Here is an 18503-nt window from a genome sequence, read left to right on the forward strand (position 1 = left end):
AGAAAAATACCATGGAAAATGCTTGCACATACGGTTAAAGCGTCACAGGGGTAAAACATGGCAAAAGCTTTTGCTGGAGTTTCTCTACCCTTCTTTCCCTACCCTTCTTTCTACACAAGTTATCCTGTGTGGTTCAAGTATCATTTGTTATTTAGACTTGTCATTCCCAGTTGATTAGGAAATTTAACACTCTTCAGCGTCAATGTTTCAAATCTGGGTAGTTTATTTGTGGGCCCACGTATCAGGAACCGCGAAGGGAGTGTTCTTGAGGTTAAGAGTTTTAAGAAAGCTCAGCTCATATTGTCATCCACGGTTTGAGATCAAAATCATTTGGAATTTGCAGCTTACCACACACCGATGAGGTAAGCCTCTAGTCATCAAACGACCCTTTTTGACGTCCTCTAGAGATAAAAGCCGCAAGCAGTCCTGGAGTCTAGGGTGAATTTTCTCCACCGGCTTCCTTGGGAACTGGTCTAATCTAATATGTGCACTACTAACTTGCTCTGCTGCCCGCTAGATGATAGCTGATCTGAGACTTTTCAGGGAGGTCTCCCTTCCAGACCTATACCCTCAACCCCTTTCCTCTCTCGCGCTGGTCTAGGACCAATTTCGGGGTTTTCTTTCTCCATTGAGATTCGGCGGAACAGGCTTTAAAAGGAGAAGGGAGAGGGAGAGTAAGAAGTAATTGTATTGTTAAGAGTCATACTAAATGGCATTACACCTCTGAGACGAAACAACGAGCACCCAATTTAGCTGCGAGGTCACACAAGCAGGCGTCCTCGGGACAAACGCCCAACTAACCCTCCCCACCCTCGGCGACCGCCCGGCGCGGTCACAGTCACGTGACGGGGGAGCGGCGCGCGCCGGCCGCGGCGCCGATTGGCCGGCGGCGGGAGCGCGGGGTTTGATGGGAAGGAGTTGGCAGGGCCCGTCGCTCTGTCAGTGGCGGCTGCTGCCTTCTCTGGAGGCAGCCTGCGCGGTGGCGGCCGAAACTGGCAGAGGGAAGCCAGCGCCGGGCTTTGCCCACTTCTTGAAGGTAGAGCGCTCATACTGAGAGCAGTTGGGAGGGATCCACAGAGGGGAGGCGCGCTGACCTTCTCTCTGGGAAATACGCTCCGGAATCCCCCGCTTGCCTCTGCCAGGCGCCGCCGCCCCACGCGGAGTGGCCTAAGAGCTCTGCGGCGTCTGCTAGTCAAACTCTCTCACGACTGCGCGCTGACCTAGTCTCGTCGCCTGGTCCCTTTGATTTCCCCGCACAATGGCGGGGGTAGCTCTGGAGTGCTAGAGACCCCTTTCTGCCTCCCTGCGGGAGGCGGTTCCCCAGCCGTGTTCTCGGAGATTCCAGGGAGGTGACTGGGTTGAGCTGAGCATCGGCCCTTTGGCCCACCCATGTCTAGGCGAGGGTTCAGAATGTCCTATCCTAAGCTGTCGCTTTGAGTTTTCCACCCAGCTCTTTCTGAGTTGTGCGGAGGAGCCAGGAGTTAGAAAGATAGGGAAGGACTGAAAACTGTCAGTGTCATGCTGCTCGGCCCAGGCGTGTGGGCGTGGATTGTGTGCTGCTTAGAGAAGCCTCTACGATTGTACTTATTTGAGGGATGGGCGGTGTAAGAGGTGGAGGGAAGGACGCTGTTGCTTCGCTTCGGTGTCACAAGCATGGCAGAAAGAGCAAGTCTAAACTACATCAATAGTTTTAATTCTATAATGTTGCTTATGGGGACTGAGAGAGAGTTGGGATTGAACTCAGTTTTGCTGATGGTTCCCTCACAGTACTAAGTAAAACCTGTGACTCACTGAATTTTCCATGTTCCGCTTTTCCTAGTTGGCTTCTGGTTTGTGGTGCCTAGTGTCGACTGTTCTCTCCTTTTTCTGTGGCCTAGGTGTCACCATTGACAAAACCTACCCTATTCAACAGCGGTTTGTGTGGTTGTAAGTTTGGTTTCAGGAATATGTTCAAACTGGCAGGGAATGCTAATTAATCTCTTGTCCTCAGCAGGCCCCATAGTTCGGTTTTAGGGGGACAAAGTTGATTTCGAACATATTTTTTAAAACAAGAGTGATGCATTTAAAATTAGAATTTTAAGTTTCTCCGTCATTTGAGATCAACTCATTGCTGTTAATAAACTTATGTAGTGTTTGTATGTGGTTAAATTTAAAAAGAATATAAGGAAAGGATGAGGTTATTGACTATCAAACAGATATGATTTCATATACAAATCTTTCTAATCAAATAATCATTTTTGGTAGTATTTAGCTCAGAATGAACATTGACTTACCATGAAGACCAGAACTTAATCATCATGTAGTAAAAGTCCTTTAGAGGTCTACTTCTTTTCAATAATTTTATTTTTGAGCAACAAATGTGGCTGTTTGGGATATTTCAGAATTGCTTTTTAAATTAGGATATTTGAAAGTTAGAGTTCTAGAGCAAATCACTTTTAATCTTGAATAGTATGATATAGAGGTACTGGAGGTAGTGATTGAATAATTTTTGCTATGAAACTTGTTAAACATAAAACTAAACCATTTGCTGTTAAAGGTCTACAGCTTATCTAATTTTTAATATTTCAGATATCTTTTATTTCTTCAAATTTGTTATTAGGAGTGATTGAAATAAAAAAATATATAATTTAGTCCTTACCGGCTATTTTAATGGAAGAGTATGCAGAGTATTTTGCTTTATTTTTTATACTAGATAAAATTTTAACAGTTTCAGTTAAAATATAAGCTGCAATTTTATTTTCCAATTTTAAAATTATGAAACAAGTCCTTTACAGGAAGTTAGAAAGAAATATGTTCCATATTAGAAGTATTGTCTGTACTACATGTGTTTTCTGGTAATAGTAATAACAATGACTATAATTTATTATGCACTTAAATTTGTTGCACACTGCCAAGCGATATATAATTTCATTTAATTCATACAACAATTACATGAAGTATATTTTTACCACTTTACAAATGCAGAAACTGAGGCTTAGAGAATTTAATTTATCCAAGATCACATAGCTAGTGTATGGTTGAGCCATATTTTGAACTCAGACCTTTCTTACTCCATTATTGTAATAACACTTGAAGTAAGCTGAACATTTAAGAATTTAAATTCTGACATTCAAACCTGAGTGTGAGTTGCAGTTAATAGAAAACATCCACGTGATATGGTGGGCATTATTATTCATTGAAAAACATGTTAGATCCACCTGGTATTTAAGGTCATGTGAGGTCCCATTATGATATCAAAGTGGAAACAAACTCTCTGTACATGATCATGGAAGAGTTCTTGGGGACAAGCCACTTGAGAGTGATCCGTCTGTCCAAGGGCAAGCAAATTGCTTTATGTTTCAGAAAGAAATGCTAGTTATTTGGTTCCCATGTATTTTCCATATGTTGAAAGGAAGCAGAAACAGACTAGAAAACAGCAATGACCATAGCAGTTAAAGCAACAATTTGTATTGAGAAATTAGTATGAGTCAGGCACTGCTCTAAGTACTTTAGAATGTATGATGTCATTTAAGCCTTTCAACATTTAAGAGGGTCCTTAACTCTCCCTCTGCTGATAAAGATATAGAGTAACTGAGAGGGTAAGTAACTTATTTGCCCAAGGTTTCATAGTAAGTAATGGGCCACAGGAATTGGAGACGTTTGGATGGCAAGGAGGGAAAAAGTGTTTGAAAATAGAAGAGGTATGGAATTAAAGCTATAGAAAAATAGTTGATTTAATTTTGTTATCTTTTGGAAAGTACTACCATTACATGTGCATTATAGTAAATCACCTTTTTTTTTTTTTTAACAAATACCAGAATTTGATAGGGAGATTGCCAGAACATGAGGGTTGACTGGTTCTTTGATTATGAACCTGAAAGCCTGGATATGGCATTTGGTGATTATTGTCCTAATGTTGTTATAGAGGACAAATTGAAAAGCACAATCCTCTGCTTCAGGGATCTTGAAGCTTAAGCCATAGTTTGTTTCGTTAATACCAAAACAATTCCCCAAGCAAATAATTGATGTCAAAGTTGGTATTAATTGCAAGTTTATGCATATATTTCTTATAATACTTATTTTAAAAGTGATATGCAATAAACAAGTAAAGGTGGTACCTGTGGATTTCTAGTGCCAGTTCTGCCCCCAGCTGGAACTGCATTATGGATTCTCTTCCATGCAGATTTATGCTTTTTAATCAGATGAAGGAATTAGGCTACATGATACACTGTACTAACACTATCTCTTGTGTTGGTTAACTTACTTTCCACTTCAATAACTGTTTGACAGTGTCAGAGGTACTTTTATATATTTTGTATATAAATATTTCAATGTAATCTATATAAAGCAGAATTTAGTTCTGATTTTGTGTTATTGGGAATAACTGGTTGCTTTAAAAAACAATACAAACTAAGATGCTGTGTCTGGCTCTAATATTTAATATCATTGGGGCCTTAGCAAATTTACTTCCCTAACCTCAGTTTCTTCACTTGTAAAATGGAGCAATAGTAGTATTTAAGTGATAAGATTCATGTAAAGCATTTGTTTTAGGGCCTGCTTGAGAGTAAGTGCTTGCCAAGTATTTAACTGGTATCATCATTGTTATTATTTTCAAATATTAAAAATTCTGTTTTGTGATGGCTACAAACTTAACTTGGAGGCATGTAACTCAGTTACAAACCAAAACGCCTATGTCAATTGCATACAAAACACTGCTAGACACCATACCTTAGTTCCAAGATAGTGGGATGATGTATACTTTGAAAATACCAAGTTAAAGTAGTTCATCTAATTCTCTCCTCCCCAGTCACCTTTCTTGGTGATTATTACTAGCATCTTCAAAAGGTTTTAAGATATATTTAATGTCTTAACTTAGAAATTTATACTTTTATTCATTAAAGTTCCTGGATTTCCTACAACTGCATTTTAGAAATTTGAATACTGTTAATATTGAAGGATTAATATTTAGATTGCAACTTAGATGTGACTTATAAAATTCATTATAGTTATAAACTTCAAAAATTTTCAGGACAAGTTATTGGTACTTCTGTCTCTAAAAATTACTTTGTAAGTGAAAGTGTTTCATAATTAATCTTTTTGTTATTTTTCTAATGAAGAAAGTCCAAGATAGTTATGACTTATGCTAATTTCAACCTGTCACGTTGCAGAGTGATTGTACTTGGTACTGGCATTATTTTGTGATTACATTTATGGTTTAAAGCAAATGTTAGAATCATGGCCTAACTTTTTTTTTGACAGGAATGAAGTAGTTTTATACATTTGGTAGTATATAACTGTAACCTGGTAGAAATATATATAACCTGGTAAAATAAACACACACACACACACACACACACACACAAACATATACACACTAGTCAATATAATTATTGACTAATAAGTTGATTTAGAATAAAATATTGCTGATACATTTTATACATATGGTAATATGTATAAATACATATGGTAATATTATAATACATTTCAGAGTAATAGAAAAAATTAAAAGAAGGGGATATACAGCTAGCTGACATGAAGGTCAGCTAACTTGAAGGGGACTTAGTTTAAGAGAGAAATGTTTATTTGGGTGTTGAAAAGTAGTGAACAGACAAGAAGTCTTAAGATAGGGTGGCTTTGGGCAATGTTTCTTCTGGACTGTTGAACAAATCCATAAACCTCCTTTCACTTAATTTTCTTATCAGTAAAATGGTAATAATGAAGGCTGCCCTGTGAAAAGTGATAGTATTGTTAACTGTAACTTACAGAAAAGAAAATTAAGGCTCAGAAGCAAGTGATTTGCTCAATGTCACAGATAGCCTTATAACCCTTATTTTCTTCTTCAAAATCCAGTTGGCTTTGTAAGGTGTTGTTATTCTAAACATTGTAAAACACCCTTAATACCAAGTAACTTGTTAGTTGGGAGACAGCTTAATGAAAGTAGTAGTCGTATTTAAGCATGTAGAATAAAAGTAATATAGTAAAATTTTTCTTACAGAAACAACACAAGGGACAAAAGTTTAAAGAACTTTAAAGTTTAAAGGACTTTTTAGTTTAAAGAACAAAATCTCAAAGTAGTGTGAATATACTCTTCTGAAACGCTTTGCCATTAAAAAGCCTTTCCAGCTTTATTTTTACTTTTAAATATGTCTTGGCTTGGAAGAAAGGATTTTTTAAAAGGTAGGCTCTATCCTCAAACTGTCTAAATTAAAATTCCACATAAGTGGAGTCTAAATATTCTTTTGTAGTATTTTTAGGCAGTATTACAACATCTAAATTTTATAGTGGATGTACTGTGTATTATAACTTAAAAAATGTAAATGCTTGCTTTATTTTTAGTTGTGAATTCCTTTGGACAATTGATGATTTTAATCATCGTGCCAAGTTTCTACAAGTAAAAGATGGGTGGAGTATTTTCTCGATGGAGGGTAAGTTTTCTTTATAGTCAGTTCTTAGTCTAATATGAAAGAGTCTAAAATAAAGCTAATTGTAAAAGTCTCCTTTATGGTGTAGACTTGAGTAGTAGTTTGATATTGTCTCTAACTCTAACTTTTTTTCTTATGAGTTAGTGGTTTTTTTCTTCCTTTTTTTTTTTTTTGACTTTAATAGTTCTACTTTTGCTATATTGGTGTCTGATGTTTCTGTGTAACAGAATTATTTTGCTCTGACTTATGGATTGTTTTTATTTCTCTATGAATTCATGTACAAATGATTATCTTTTTTTCTTCTCATAGTACTGTAATTTCAGTATTATTTGTAAGATAGTCAAAATTAAGTATTTTATACAATACTTATGTTTTTACAGGCTATATCTTTTTGCTTAAAGCTTGTCACAAATATTTACTAAAGATTTACTAAAGTCACACTAAATATGCTTTTAGAAATTATAGGATAACAAAACCTCTATAGGTTAAGCTTTTAGAGGAAATTTCTCAAATTTAGAGCTAGAAAATAAAAAAATATATTGATAAGTGCTCTTCTCTGATATAAGAGGAGATAATTTAGTCTAGGACAAATTATGTTGCTTATTTTTGGACTCCTTTTTACCATAATAATGGAATCTAGCAATGGTTGGTATGCAGTTTAGTTTTGAACTATTGCTGGAACTGCTTTGTTTTGAATTGGCATTGTATCGAGCCTTTCCTTTAAAAACCTTTTAACAGTTCTACCAGAAGATGAAATTTATCTATTCTTCCTTTGTTTTTCTTGTTAGGTCTAACCATATGAAATTGCCAATATTCGACAACTTTGACTTATGTAAATAGCAATTTCATATGGTTCAACTTAATGTTAACAAGTCTTGTGGGAACTACAATGAATTGATATTCATTGCCTCTTAGATCGTTGAATATGTAATTGGTAAATATTTTCTCAAATGTCGTATGAGTCATTTTTTCTGGTTTTTATTCTAGGTGGTATAAAAACCATCTTTAACAAATAAACTCTGCTTTAATGAAGTATTCTTAGATGTCATTTTAAATCTGATCTTCAGAAAAGAATTTAGAATGCAGGTAGCCTATTGATTTTGACCTCCAGAATCGTAAGTGAACTTTTAGCAATAGCAATAGCGAACCAGACCATCTTTAGTCTTGAAGTTTTTAATATATAAAATTTTTGAAATAATCATATCTAAGAACCATTTTTTTTAGAGAAAATTTTTTCTTTCTATAAAAGTATGTGCTGTTGGGATTAAGAATGGTAAAAATTGATCCATCGGTGTTGAAAGTACTTCTAGGACTAAAAAGAAGTTATTTAAACCTAAATCTTAGGAATATATATTGCTTGACAACATTTGAAAAACAATTTTGGGTTAAAATGTTATTTTATGAGTATATAAATCAAGGTGTTTCTAAGTTTGCAGTAACAAGTTTTAACGCTCTCTCTTATTTCTATTTCTATAGACAAAACCTTCAACTGTAGAAGTTCTGGAAAATATAGATAAGGTATATTCTTTGTCTCTGTGGTGTTTTAATTTGTTTTAGGTGGTATGTAAATATTATTTTAGTACCTGTTGTTTTGGAGACTGGATTTGGTATGGGAATTTAGAGATGATATAGAGTAAGCATGAGAACTTTAATGTTACATGATCTCAAAGAAATTCAAAGTCTATCAGTGGCTTAAGAAGACTGTGTTAGGTAATGGAGCCTGTTAGAAAGAAATTAGATCTATAACCTGGTGTAAATCAATGTTACAGATAGGATAAAGTTGATTATAAGATAGTCTGCAACAATTTTTATTAGTCTACAAACTTCACAGCTTTTTATGCTTTCTATCATTACAACAATGGCTATTCCTTGGGAATACTGAGAATGATGAATAGATTGAAAGAATATAATATGGGTCGTTTTTTGAACTTTTATTCTTTCTTTTTATAGCCAGACTTTTTTATAGGCCTTATATAGGGAGAATTATTACTCCTTTGGTTTAACAAATACTATTTGTTGTTGCCAGTTTCATACATCTGATCTTTGCTAATTTGATAGGTTAAACATAATATCTTAATTTTGCATGTAAAAAAGCGATTTGTCCAAATAGGCATTTTAATTTATTTTAACTTCATTTTTAGTTTTTTTTCATTATGTTCTGTTTAAAAATATTAAAGCATTATTTTTTTTGAATTTTAAGAATTCTTTTTATACAACCTCTTTATCATGTTAAAATTTTTTGTTAACATTTTAATATCTTATGAAATTTGAGATTTAATAATAATTTTTTTCTTAACAGGAAATTCAAGCATTGGAAGAATTTAGGGAAAAAAATCAGAGACTACAAAAATTATGGGTTGGAAGATTAATTCTTTACTCCTCAATTCTCTATCTGTTTACATGTTTAATTGTATACTTGTGGTATCTTCCTGATGAATTTATAGCAAGACTTGCCATGACACTCCCATTTTTTGCTTTCCCATTGATGTAAGTAAATTATTCTTTTTGTTGAACTTTCTTCTTTCCGACCAGATAGTTTTAATATAGTAGTCACTTTTTATTAGGAAATAACAATATCTTAGATTGAATAAATTTGCTTTTTTTTTTTTTTTTGTAGTTAGAAAATATTACTTTAAGTCTTAATTTACAATCTAATATACCTGTGGAATATGATCCAGTAACATTAGTTATAATGGCTCTATAAGACAGTCTGGTGATTCTCTAATAGATTTTGATCATGCTTTCCTAGGAGTATTGGGCATGGAGTAGGCATTTCAGATTGTGGGTATTGGCAAGTGAGGGAAGTTTTGTGAAACAAAAAGAACTGCCCCCAGTGATTCTGAATATGTTCCATTCATCCCACCTCTCTTCCCCTCTTTTTAGTTACTGCTATAAAGCAATTGGTCCTTAGTATAGAAATATTTTATAATATAGCACATTACAGAAGGTGTGTTGTAACTGAGAATTTTGAGAGACAATTGAATAAAAAATTTGTTCATTCAGTCAACAAACATTTATGAGTAGTAATTGTGTAGACATTGGATTATAATGGTGTTTGGTACACAAAAATACAAAAATTCTGACTGTAGATCTTAGACTGTATACATTAAATTAAGTAATAAGTATGATGAATATTACGAAAGGAAAGTGCCAAGTGCTATGGAGCATTTAATAGGGACCCTCACATAGTTTGAGGTGGAGGTGGGGTCAGGGAAGGGCCTTTGTATTTATTTTCTATTGCTGCCACAAATTTAGCACCTTAAGGCAACACTAACATTTATTTTATCACTTGCTGTTGTGTAGGTCAGAACAGGTGGTTTGACTGGGTTCTTTGCTTAGGGTCATACAGGTCTAAATCAAGGTTATCAGCTGGTCTGGGGTCTTACCGGAGTCTCTTGGGGGAGAATCTTCTTACAGGCTCAATCAGGTTATTGACCAACTTCCGTTGCATTTCTCTGACTTCCTATTCTGCCCTCAGTGAGAAAGCTCTGCATTTAAGGGTTTAACAGATTATGTTAGACTCACCAGGATAATCCAGGATAATCTCCCTATTTAAAAATTAATGGAGTAATACCTAATTATATTTGCATAGTTCTTTCACAGCAGTACTTAGATGACTGTTTGATTGTATAACCAGAGGATGAAAATCTTGGGGAAGGAGGGGGATATCTTTAGTATTCTGTCTACCACAGCCTCCCCAAGGAAGTGATGTTTGAGTTTGAGACCTAAAGGATAAGTGTATATGTGTGTGTGTATATATATATATATATATCAAGAGTGGTGTGACATAATGGGTAGTATTTGAGGCAGAAGAAACAGCATATTTGAAAGCCCTGAGGGAGGATAGAGCCTGATAGGTTTAAAGAATTGAAAGAAGGCTGAAGATTGGATTATAGAGAAAAGTCTGGATAGTTAGTCAAGGGATATTTCTTGTGGGCCTTTTAGGTTTTAATCTAAGAGTAGTAGAAAGCCATCGCAGTTTTTTAAGAAGGAATATGACATGATCATATTGTTACTTTAAAAATACCATTGAGGCTGTGGTATGGAGAATAAATTAGAGTGGAATAAGAGTGGATTTGGAGTAGCAATTCAGAAAGTTATTATAGTTGTCGAAGGGAGAAATGATTGTTAGTGCTTTGTACTTGAATGATGGTAGCAGGGAAGAGAACGATGGATGAAGAGATTTAAGAAGTAGAATTAAGGTGATATGGAGAGGTTCTTGGTGTTTAGTTGGATATGGGGGTGAGGAGGAAGAATTATATCAAGGATAAAATTCAAGTTTATGTCTTGGGAAATTTGTTTGATGGTAGTGTCATCTCAATAGAGAACAAGAGTAGGAGCAGGTTTGGTGACCCACTGAGAATAAAATACCTGCGTTTTTTTTTTATTCAGATAAAACTGCCAAATGGGATGGTTAAATATTAGCATGAAGCTTAGGAGAGAAATTCGAGTAGGAGATATAAATTTAGGATTTGGCAGCTTATAAATGTTTTCAAAGCCATTTTCTGTTCAGTAAGTATTGGGCACCTGCAATGTATTAGATATTGGCCTAGACTCTAGTGATTGAGAAAGTAATGACAAGATTGGTGCCCTCACGGTGCTTACATTCCATTGATGTTGGACAGACAAAAAAAAGGAGAGACAAGTAAATAAACAAACAGTTAATTTAGAGAGAGATAAGTATAATGAAGAAAATAAACAGGGTAATGTGATTGAGAAGACTAAGCTACTTTAGGTTGGTCCTGGAAGGTCTCTTTTGAGGAGGTGGTATTTGAATTCAAAACTAAAGTATGAAAAAGAACCAGAATGTAAACAATTGGAATTTATGGGATATATGTATGTATGTATGCATACACACACACACACACACAGTATATAATAGCCCATATATCCATAGAGAGATATAGGAAATGATTATTTTCAAATTATTAATGGTAATTCTAGGTGGTGGAATTTTAAGTAGTTATTTTTTTTCAAATGCTTTTTGGTATTATTTGAATTTCTTACATCAGCCTGTTCTTCATATCCTAAAAACAAAACCAAAATTCGGGAGTTGAAAGATCTTTCCAAGAAGAGGGAAAAATGCAAAGGCTGTGAAGTAGGGAAGAACATGACTTATTTGAAGGTCAAAAAGATAGGTATATCTAGAATGTGTGATAGAGAGGAAGAGTGGTATGAGGGAGTTTGCAGAATTAGGATCTAGATCATGGAGAATCATGGAGAGAAGTTTGAATTTTATTATGGGTGAAATGGGAAGCTTGTAAAGGCTTTAGTGTCATGATGGGGTTTAAGTTAAGAGGATCATGTGTGCTGTCTTATAGAGACTTGAGTTAGAGGAGGACACAAGTAGAAATGGGGAGATCAGCTAGGAGGCTGTTAAAGAAGTTTAAAGATGACGATGGATTGGAGTGTCCAGTGGCAGTGGAGATAAACAGATGACTTGTAAATATTTTGGAAGTAAAATTGAGACAACTTGATGGGAGGAAATGGGAGGTGAGGAATCAAGTGATGCTTAGGTTTTTTGGTTTGACAACATGAGGGTAGTATTTTTAACTTTGGGACAACTACAGTAAAAAATTTTTTTTGTATAGCCTTTAGTACCGGGTATATTTTCAAGTTGGAACTCCTGGAGCTTATAAAAATTTAACTTTGTATATAGATAAAAGAGCCAAAAATTGTGTCCATGTATATTACAAAATAACTGTCTCTGCCCTTTCTTTATTTTCCTTCTCTTTTGAAATCTTGTGGAATGCTTCTTATTTCAGGTATAGTAGTGGGTTTTATAATGCCGAGTCCCTTTCCCTTGTTTTGCTTTTATTTTTTTCATAAAAAGAGAGGAGAAAAGAAATTTAGAAACGGAGTAAGTGTGAGATGTTCAGTTGATGTAAGCATCTTTAAAAACTATAAAAATTCACTTGATATCCATTTCCATGAAAAATTGATTTTCTGATTATAAATGATTTGTGTCTAGTACGAAAGAATGACTACTGTGCTTATTTTAATGGCTATCCACAAATCGTGAGCTACTGGATCTTATGTTATGATTCAGAGTTTTTTCTTTTGGAGAAAAACTTCATTTAAAATGCTTTCAAAATGTTTGTTATTTCTTCAGTTTGATCGTTATATTTTGAATACGAAGCTGTATTATCCTTACTGTGTTCTTCTGCCTGTTCTGCATCACCTGTGTCTAGTATGTCTTGGCTTGTAAAGCTTCAGAGCCATTTCTCACTTTTGTCTCATTCACATCTGTGACCTGGTTCTCAACTGCTGCAGCTTCTGTTTCAGTGAGCTTTTCACTTTTGGAAGCATAAACTAGGTATCTAACAAAGAATAGAATTGTCCTTCTGATTGATGACAATCAAAAAAGCATGAAATAAAATACAATCAAGTAAAAGTGGATGTTGTGGTAGATAGAGGGAAGACTTAGCACAGGACATATTCTTTCATGTGTTATGTGTGCTATTGTCCCTGGACTATTTTCCTTTGGAAACAAAAGTTTTGAGGTCAGGACCACAGTTTACTTAAAGAAATAGAGACAGAAGGAGCAATAAAATGTATTACTTCACTCATTACTGTCTACATTGATTACAAAGTTTAGAAATCTACCTGATAACTGCAGAAAGTGTCTGCTATCTCTGCAGTCCAAATTTCCCAAATGCTTTTACTGGACAGTGAGGTCATGGATTCAGGGCTAAGCATATATTGCATAATCACAACTATTCCAAAATTATCTTATGGTAGACTATCAGTACTCTGTATGTTTTGAGATTTTATTATATCTTCTTTTCAGGATATAGTATGGAGGAACTTGGTGTGATTTTAGCCTATTTTTCTGCCTTTCAGATTGAATAATATATTTATATCTCTTTGATCTTTTCAACTCTTACTGAAACTGAAAATACAATATAAACACTGAACTTATTTCTTAGGAGTCATTAAGGCTATGCTTCCTAGTGAGGGAAGGTTTGGATTACAGTCAAAATTTTGTATTTCTGCATTATGCAGACAGATATGCATTACCTTGAGAGTTAGTTCATTATCCGAGTGAAAAATAATTAAGCTTTGTCTCTGCCGTAAAGGACTCTATAAGCAATCTTATAGACTTTTATTCCTGGATACCTTATTCTTACAGATCATAACTTTCTAGAAATTCCATGCACTGTAAGGTCATTTCAGAGCTCAATTAGCATAAAATGTTGACCTCAGAAGATTTGGCCATATTTTTCCTCGTTATTTTATTTTTATTTATTTATTTTTGCACCTCTTAAAATTGGTTATGGGGGAAAATTTTAAGCAAGAGCACTGAGGAAGGAGGTCTTGGCCGGGTTTCTTATATTTTCTCATTTTCTACTAAATTGAAAGCTGTTTGAGGGTAGGGCTTTGGTTTTAACAATTTTTATGCCTCTTTCACACTCCTCCTCCCATCAGCTGTTAATAGATATTTCCTCAATCCAGCTGGAAGGTTGACAAACATAATTTGTAGCCTTTTGAAGATAGTTAAACATTCCTTTCATGGCACTCTAATAAGAATACAAAGTATCACTCATCAACTGTAGCTGGCTGTAGCTCTAAAGAAGAAGGTATCTGTTTCCTGACATTTATTTAAGGAGAATACAGTTGATTCTTCAATGGGGGAGAGGAGGTTAGGGGCAATGACCCCCTGAATAGTCAAAAATCCTCAGATAACTTCTGACTCCCCAAAATCTTAACTATGAATAGCCTACTGTTAACTGGAAGCCTTACTGATAATAAAGTGTTGACCAACACATATTTTCTATGTTATATGTATTATATATTGTATTCTTATAATAAAGTAAGCTAGAGAAAATAAAACGTTATTAAAATCATAAGGAAGAGGAAATACATTAATTGAAAAAAATCCACATATAAGTGGAACTGAGCAGTTCAAATCTGTGTTGTTCATGGATCAACTGTATTTACTTGGTAGATAAGAAAAAAATCATTTTGCAAGTATTCCTTTTGCAATATTGATAGATATTCACTTGATAGAATTTTGTACTTAATGAATTATGTACTGAGACGTAATTAAGAGACACATTCTATTCTTGGATGGAAAGACTCAATATTGTAATGAATTCAGTTCTCCTCAAATTATTCTAAAAACATCACAATAAAAATACCGACAATATGTTTAAAATCTTGGCGTACTTATTCTATAATTTTTAATGGAAAAATAAGCACATATGAATAGTCTTGAAAATTCTAAAAAAGGAGAAGAATGAGAAACAGTTCTACCAGGCATCAAATGCATTACAAAAATTAATTAAAAGTTTAGTACAGTATGTAAATAGAAACATAGATCAAAGAAAGAGACATGAGAATCGAGAAATAAATCCCCAAAGGAGTTTTTATATATGATAGAGATGACATTTCAAATAATTGGGGGGAAAATGGTGTTATATTCAAAAATAAATCAACAAATAGCTAGACAGATAAATAGATAAAAAAAGAAACTTGATTCCTGCTTTATTTTACCAAAATAAACAATTGTTATTAGTTTGTCTGAATGTGAAGGTTATTCTTGATAAGCTGTTGATGGTTAAATGAATGGATGAAATAGTCAACATAGTTATAAATATTGAGACCTGTATATCTTTTTTTAGCTTTATATAATATTTAAATTTCATCTGAAAACATTTTAATAAATAAGGCTTATATGGTTGTTGGAAAGAGAGTACTTAAGTTTGAGAAAAAGGATGAATGATTTTTCTTTAAGCTCTGCCTGAGAAGTTTCTGCCTGTAGCATGTATACTATTTTCATTGTTCTAAACATGGGTTTTAGGCTTTATACTTTGAGACGTTTATCTTGCTTCTTCTTTATGAGATAAAGTTTTCCTTTTCTGCTTCTAGTCTTTGGAGCCCCTGAATGATCTTCATTGCTTTTGGGAGCCCTTTCACATATTTTGAGGGTTGAGTTTTAGCTATATCTTAATTTTACCAGAAAAGGAATTTGTGGTTTTCTTTTTGTTCTTCTTATGGTTTGCGTGATTTCTAAGAGAGGAGGTGGGAAAGATTATACCACTATTCTCAAAGTAGCTGTCAGTAATAATATCTTTAATATCTTTACAAAATATGTTGCCATAGTTTCATACATATATTTAATTATTGGGAGGGCAAAACCTTTGTCGAGATAACTAAAACACAGATTCTTGAAGTAGTTTAATTCTTTTTCTAAATTTTATTTTTAAAAATACAAAATTATTTAATTTATTCTTAAAGAATAACTCATGTTCTACCTTTTCAAGTCTTGAAGACTTGACAAATAGAACTAGTGTTGTTTGATAGCTCATTTTCTTCTGCAGTAGTTCTGATAAAAACCAAAAGAATTTATTGCCCATAAAGGCGGATTAATGAATATTATTTTGAAGTAATGGAGTGTATTTCAGTTCTCATAGTTTTTACACTTTGAAGATTATATATACTTTTAAAAGTATCTACTCATTTAAGAAAATTTACTGATTTCCTACAGAATTCCAGTCACTATCTCTGCACTTCCTTTTCTTGTGTTTTCTGTTTTCTTTCCCTGTACTTTTTTTTTTTTTTCTCTAAATCATGTCTCTTAACTTGCCATTGTTTCAGTGGCTTTGCATTGGAGAAATAGTGAGACTTTTCTACTGTTGTAGGATTCTTGAGGGTCACGAGCAGATTGTTAACCTCTTTTCTCATCTTCCTTCCCTCGATAAGGACAATGCTCAGTGTCTTTTTTAGTGCTTAGGTAGTTGTCCAAGTACCATGTAGGAATCTGGTTATTTGGTGTTTTCATATAAAAATAAATTATAACAATATATAAGGCATGTGTTAGTTATCTATTGCTGTGTAATAAATTGCCCAGAATTTAGTAGCTTAAACCAACAAATGTTTATTTTCTCTCACAGTTCTTCAGGGGCAGGAATGTGGGAACAGCTTAGTTGGGCGATTCTGGCTCAGGATCTTTTATTCATATATAAATTGCAATTAAGCTCTTGGCTGGGGCCACAATCATCTCAAGGTTTAACTAAGGCTGGAGAATTTACATTTAAGCTCGCACGTAGTTGTTAGCAGGCCTCAACTTCTCATTGGCTGTTTGCCAGAGACCTTGTGTTCCTTGCCACATGTGCCTTTCTATAGAGTTCCCTGAATGTTCTCATGTTATAGCAGCTGGCTTCTCTCAGAATGAATAATCCAAGAGAGAGAGATAGTGAGTGGAAGAAGAGGCCCATTATAGAAGCTATAGTGTTTTAACACCTAATCTTGAAGTGACATATTATCACTTATGGCATATGCTATTGGTCACACAGACCAACACTGGTAAGAGAGGACTTGGCAAAGGTGTGAATACCAGAAGATAGAGTTTACTGGTGACTACCTTGTAGGCCAACTCCCAAGAATAGCAATATTTTAGAGTATTGAACTAATTTTTATATTCATTACCTGAATTTAAATTCAGATAGTCCTATTATAAAATGATGAATAATGTTTGTATACTTATTCTCCATGTTCTATGGAGAAAGAGGTATTTTGCTATATTTGCATTGACTTTTAAAGAACCCTGACAAGTTTGTAGTTAGGACTATTCTTTGATTTTCTTTTTAATTCTTTTAATGTCAATTGATGTCTTATTAATGCAAGGCTTAAACAATTATCCTCAAAAAATCTTTGGAAGGAGGTGTTTAGCTAAATTTACTTATCAAGTATTTATTTGCAGGTAAGATTTTTTTTCTCCTCCAGATAGCTTATTCTATTTAGTGGAGAAGATCTCTCAAATATTAATAGGGAAGGAGTAGAAACTTACATTTGTATAATGCTTTAGATTTGTAAAACATGCTTTTTCCGTAATGCATGGGAATAGACAAATCTTTGGAGTTGATGCTTACTTAGTAAGAAGGGATTCTACGATTTGTTCTTAATCTTTTGTAGACTTCATTGATACCTTTGAGAATAATGAAAGCAGTAGTCTCTCTAAAAAAATTCATTTATGCACACAAGGGCAATTTTGCAATTTAGGAGACCCTCAGAAGGTTCGTGGATTTTAGATTGAGAACTCCTCCTTCGAAAGCACAGGTAGACCGATGGTCTCTGAAAAGAGTACTTTTTGATTTTCAACATATAAAAGGAAATAGCGTACCTGACTCTAATTGGAAATGTGTATTTGTTTTCATTTTATATGGCTCGTAATTTACTTATCATAATGATGGTTTCTGTTTCTAAATTTTGCTTCCTCTAGTATCTGGAGCATAAGAACAGTGCTTATTTTCTTCTTTTCCAAGAGAACAGAAAGAAATAGTAAGTTTAATATCTGAGTTTTTATAAATGCATTTAAAAAAAACCATTTTATAGTGCATTGGCTTGTAATTGAATGGTAGGTTGTGAAATGGTATACTGAAATGACAATGTAATTTTGTAAATATCGAAGAGTTTACTGTAAAGCATATGAAAGGTTATGAATGATCAAGATGGTTCTATTTTTTTACTTGTGTTATTTCTGCCTTGTTTTTAAAGAATTATTTACACAAAACAATTCATTTCTTTACAGCAAGAGAAATTATATTTGTTAGATTCATCTTAATAGAAAACTTACGTTGTTATAAAGTGATAGTTGCATATTATTTATTTTAATTGTACCATTTTCTTTAACCTCATAGCCCCTAGCTTTGTTTTTACTGAAATATGTAAATTATGATAAAATCTTCTGTATTCTGTGTCTGTAAGCTTTTAAAGATTTTTAGATCTTAAAACTGTGAGCTATAATTAACCAAAGATAGGCAAATTTCATTTGAAATGAACTTTATATGTGACATATTTTTTTCTTTTCTTGTTTTAACTTTTCATTATAGAAAATTTCAAACCTGTATAAAAGTAGACTGAATAGTATAATGAACCCTCATATACCTATCACACAACCTAAACAATCATCAGCTCATGGTCAGTCTTGTTTCATTCTTACCCCTACTTACTTCGCCATCTCCTGTATTATTTTGAAATATATCTCAAATGTATCCATAACGGACTTTTAAAAAATTAACACAGTACATTATAATACCTAAACATTTTTTTTTTAATTCCCAAAGTTACTCAGTTAATAACATTTTATAATTTTCAGGT

At 33.8% G+C, this 18503-nt stretch overlaps 1 protein-coding gene across 3 annotated transcripts in view; it reads left to right on the plus strand.

Moving 5' to 3' along the window:
• Positions 1-897: 897 nt before the first annotated feature.
• The window catches only part of LNPK (lunapark, ER junction formation factor), a 55940-nt gene continuing 38334 nt past the window's right edge, over positions 898-18503 (plus strand). For 2 of the 3 annotated variants that reach the window (XM_016134665.2, XM_036236618.1), the window contains exons 1-5: positions 898-1036; positions 6316-6404; positions 7878-7919; positions 8701-8888; positions 17626-17684. In XM_016134665.2, the coding sequence (XP_015990151.1) occupies positions 6378-6404; positions 7878-7919; positions 8701-8888; positions 17626-17684 (316 nt within the window). In that variant the 5' untranslated portion in view covers positions 898-1036; positions 6316-6377. Of the gene's footprint in view, positions 1037-6315; positions 6405-7877; positions 7920-8700; positions 8889-17625; positions 17685-18503 lie in introns of those variants that run through there. The other variant, XM_016134676.2, reaches the window with a different exon arrangement.

This window comes from Rousettus aegyptiacus, unplaced genomic scaffold, assembly GCF_014176215.1.
Source record: "Rousettus aegyptiacus isolate mRouAeg1 unplaced genomic scaffold, mRouAeg1.p scaffold_m13_p_2, whole genome shotgun sequence".
NCBI lineage: Eukaryota > Metazoa > Chordata > Mammalia > Chiroptera > Pteropodidae > Rousettus > Rousettus aegyptiacus.